Below are 4,099 nucleotides of genomic sequence, written 5' to 3' on the forward strand. Positions count from 1 at the left end.
ATTTGTTGGCGAAGGAAGAAGAACAGCGATGGATTGTCTGCAAGAGGAGGGCCAGCAGGCGCCGGCCACTGGTGGTGATGAGGAGGCCACAAGCGTGCATGAAGTTGCAACGTACATATCAAGCGATAATTATAAAGCCAGCCCATTAAATTAATTTTTGATATCGGAAATCACTGATCCAAATTTGGATGAAATAATTGATGATCCGATGGAATCGGGGGCATCCCGTGGAGGTTGACGGATGAGCTGCCGCTGCTACTTTTTTGCCAGCTTTTCCAAAAGATTGTTGCTGCTGGAAAAAGGCGTGTGGGGAAAATAAAACGAAATGAAATTGCGATTTCGAAAATAACCTTTAAAATGAGGGCTCAATGTCACTCAAATTTTGAGAATAAGGATTATTAGTATGGAATTTTAATGTAAATTCTTTTTTTCAATGTAAGTACTTTTGTAATTTTGAGGCTAATCCTTATTAGTATGGAGTAATGAATGATTATTAAGAGCTGCTTGTCTCAGTTGTCTGCCAGCTATTTAATTTTTCGTAAGGAAAAATACAAAGAAATATTGTTTTTTCCCTAGCATTTAGCAGCAGGCTAGCTGTCAGCTTGTCCGACGCAGCAGTTGCAGGCAGGGGGGGGCAGCTAGCAACAATCAAACAAATAAAAGCTCTGTAGTATGTACTATGAATATAAAAGAAATGAGACGAGATCTACTGCAGCACAGGGCACCTACAACTAATCTTAGTAATCTAAGCTAGGAAACCATATTAAAGGCAAAAGATCTCAGCCAGAAATCATATTAAACCCAATTCTATTGCCCTAGTGGTTTGCAATTGCAGCATTGTTCTTGTCAATGGCTCTTTGTGAGCTTTCCCTTGCTAATTCGCCTTCACCATAGCTGCTCGAGATCTCCTGCTGCTTCATTCAAGTCTTTTCCTTGCTGCATCTCCGTGTATATCACACTCTGATCATTGCTTTGGCTTCTCTAACATAGCTGCATCTCTGTGTGTATGATCACAGTGCTCTGATTGCTTTGGCCTCCCTCGCGGGTACCATAGCTGGCTGCTGTGTGTGTATATCGCACTCTGATCTCCTGCTTCGTCCGCGATGCTTTGATGAGCGCAGGACGTAGCTCGATCTCGCTCGGCTTGCAATATATATCAAAGCAGGAGGAGGGTTTAATTGCCGTGATTAAAGCTCTCAATTAGTGTTGCTGCTTGGCGCGAGGCAATCCCGTAGCAATATCGGAGAAGATGAGGGAGATTCTGCACATCCAGGGCGGGCAGTGCGGGAACCAGATAGGGGCCAAGTTCTGGGAGGTGGTGTGCGACGAGCACGGCATCGATCAGACGGGCGCGTACGGGGGCACGTCGCCGCTGCAGCTGGAGCGTGTGAACGTGTACTACAGCGAGGCGAGCGGCGGGCGGTACGTGCCGCGGGCGGTGCTGATGGACCTGGAGCCGGGCACCATGGAGAGCGTGCGCTCCGGCCCGTTTGGCCAGATCTTCCGTCCGGACAACTTCGTGTTTGGGCAGTCAGGCGCCGGCAACAACTGGGCCAAAGGCCACTACACCGAAGGCGCCGAGCTCATCGACTCCGTCCTCGACGTCGTCCGCAAGGAAGCCGAGAGCTGCGACTGCCTCCAAGGTTTTATATCTTTAATCACTGATCTCCCTCCTATAAACCTTCCTCATTAAACCTAATTAGCTCCCGGTTTTACCCTAACCCCCCTCTCCATTAAATCCTTTCTACCATCAATATAGACCCTTGCTTTGATCTCCACGGTTGCTGAAGGTGTGCTTGGCTTTGGCTTATTTTAATCCATTCTTTAATTACTTCAGTTTCCCTGTAATCTTACACCTTATATGTGATCAAGATGGTTGCCTTTGCTTGTTTTAATCCGTTTACTGCTTCAATTTTCTCTAATCTTACACCTCATATTAGGTGGATGGAAATATTTGAGGTTTAAGGTTGCACAGCATGTTATATGTAACAATGTACAAATATTTATGCTATCTGTACATAATTATGTAAGGTTACACAGAAAACCTGCAAACCAGTACGTACAAAGTTTAATGCACTTGGTCATTATTTAGCTCAAAAGTCTGCAAAATCCAAAAGAAACCTGTTACATTGTGAAGTCATGAGTTTTATGGACTTGCTGAGAAAAATGTTTTCTGTGAGCTCTTTTTCTTTCTTTTTTGGTTGATATTCATCAACAATTTGATGCTTTTTCAAATGGCTAATCAAAACATTTTGTATAAATACAAGTGGAGGCTCCCATGAATATGTACAATCAACCTCTACAACTTCTAGAAAAATCCCACCACATTGATTGGCATTTGCAGGCTTTCAAGTATGCCATTCTCTGGGAGGCGGCACTGGTTCCGGTATGGGAACACTTCTCATCTCCAAGATCAGAGAAGAGTACCCGGACCGAATGATGCTCACCTTCTCAGTTTTTCCGTCGCCCAAAGTATCTGACACTGTGGTGGAGCCTTACAATGCCACACTCTCTGTTCACCAGCTTGTGGAAAATGCAGATGAGTGCATGGTCTTGGACAATGAGGCTCTCTACGACATTTGCTTTCGGACTTTGAAGCTCACAACACCAACATGTATGTCATCTCGACCCTTCCTATGTGCCTCAAACTATCAAAATTTCCTTCATGGATGTGTTGCACACGTAAAACAAGAGGGCTGATGCTGTTTTATGGTATGTGAAGTGTGTCAAGGAACCTTTTATGGTTGCTGCAATGCATACATGCTTTATGGTGTGTTACATATATGAAACGAGATGTTTTGTGCTGTGTGGAGCATATCCAGGATCCTTCCATGGATGCCCCCATGCATGCATGTCTTACGCCACTTCTTTTCCTCTCGCAGTCGGTGATCTAAACCATCTCATCTCTGCAACAATGAGTGGTGTCACGTGTTGCCTCCGGTTTCCTGGTCAGCTAAACTCGGATCTCAGAAAACTTGCTGTGAACCTCATTCCTTTCCCTCGCTTGCACTTCTTCATGGTAGGATTTGCTCCACTCACTTCAAGAGGATCCCAGCAATACAGGGCTCTGACAGTCCCAGAGCTAACTCAGCAGATGTGGGATGCCAAGAACATGATGTGTGCGGCGGACCCACGGCATGGCAGGTACCTCACTGCATCGGCCATGTTCCGAGGAAGGATGAGCACCAAGGAAGTGGATGAGCAGATGATCAATGTGCAGAACAAGAACTCCTCCTACTTTGTGGAATGGATCCCCAACAATGTGAAGTCAAGTGTGTGTGACATACCACCAATAGGGTTGAAGATGTCCTCTACCTTTGTGGGCAACTCGACATCGATCCAGGAGATGTTTAGGCGTGTAAGCGAGCAATTCACGGCCATGTTCAGGAGGAAGGCCTTCCTCCATTGGTACACTGGAGAAGGCATGGATGAGATGGAGTTTACGGAGGCCGAGAGTAACATGAAAGACTTGGTGTCCGAGTACCAGCAATACCAAGAAGCCAGTGCTGATGATGGAGACTATGAACAGGATGGTGCAGAGGAGGCATGAGCTTGGGCAAAGACTGGAGTGGGTTGTGTAAGGTTTTGGGCCTGGTAGGATGCATGTATCATATAGAGTTTATAAGAGTGAAAGCATAGCATTAGAAGGGCTTTGCCTTGTTCTTTTGAAATGAGTGGAAGGATCATGTAAGCTGGTGTGATTTGGTGTTGTTGAAGCTGTAAATATTATGTGCTGGAGTGTAAGATTGTTGTTGTATAATTTGCTTAAGGTTATGCTGCAGACTATGGTTAAGCCTTACAATAATTAAAAAGCAAAGGTGATGTGCTGAGGGCTCTCAATCTAAGGTCTAGATTAATGGATAGGAGTAGCGTGTAAAAGGACTGGCGAGCAATGGGAGGCCCAGCAGGCCAATTGCCGCCGTAATGTGAACCCTAACCAGCCCGCGGGCGCGGGCGGGCTCCGTCCAGGAGAACCATCGCCGTGTCCGCCTCGAACGCTCCAAATAATAATTATGTGAAAAAGAAAAAATCCCCTCTAGCCAACAAAGCCAGCCCCCTTCACAAAATATAATTCTCTCTCTCTCTCTCTCTCTCTCTC

General features: G+C 45.8%; 1 protein-coding gene across 1 annotated transcript; it reads left to right on the forward strand.

Annotated features, from left to right (window-relative positions):
* The first annotated feature begins 560 nt into the window (after positions 1-560).
* Positions 561-3,812, forward strand: LOC147633548 (tubulin beta-5 chain-like). Its single transcript, XM_086806655.1, has 3 exons — positions 561-1,643; positions 2,345-2,614; positions 2,883-3,812. The coding sequence occupies exons 1-3, from the start codon at positions 1,250-1,252 to the stop codon at positions 3,548-3,550; spliced, it is 1,332 nt and encodes a 443-aa protein (XP_086662781.1). The 5' UTR covers positions 561-1,249; the 3' UTR covers positions 3,551-3,812.
* The last annotated feature ends 287 nt before the right edge of the window (positions 3,813-4,099 follow it).

The sequence above is a fragment of the Cibotium barometz genome, chromosome 12 (assembly GCF_041138505.1).
Source record: "Cibotium barometz isolate CiBa-2024 chromosome 12, ASM4113850v1, whole genome shotgun sequence".
NCBI classification, from domain to species: domain Eukaryota; kingdom Viridiplantae; phylum Streptophyta; class Polypodiopsida; order Cyatheales; family Cibotiaceae; genus Cibotium; species Cibotium barometz.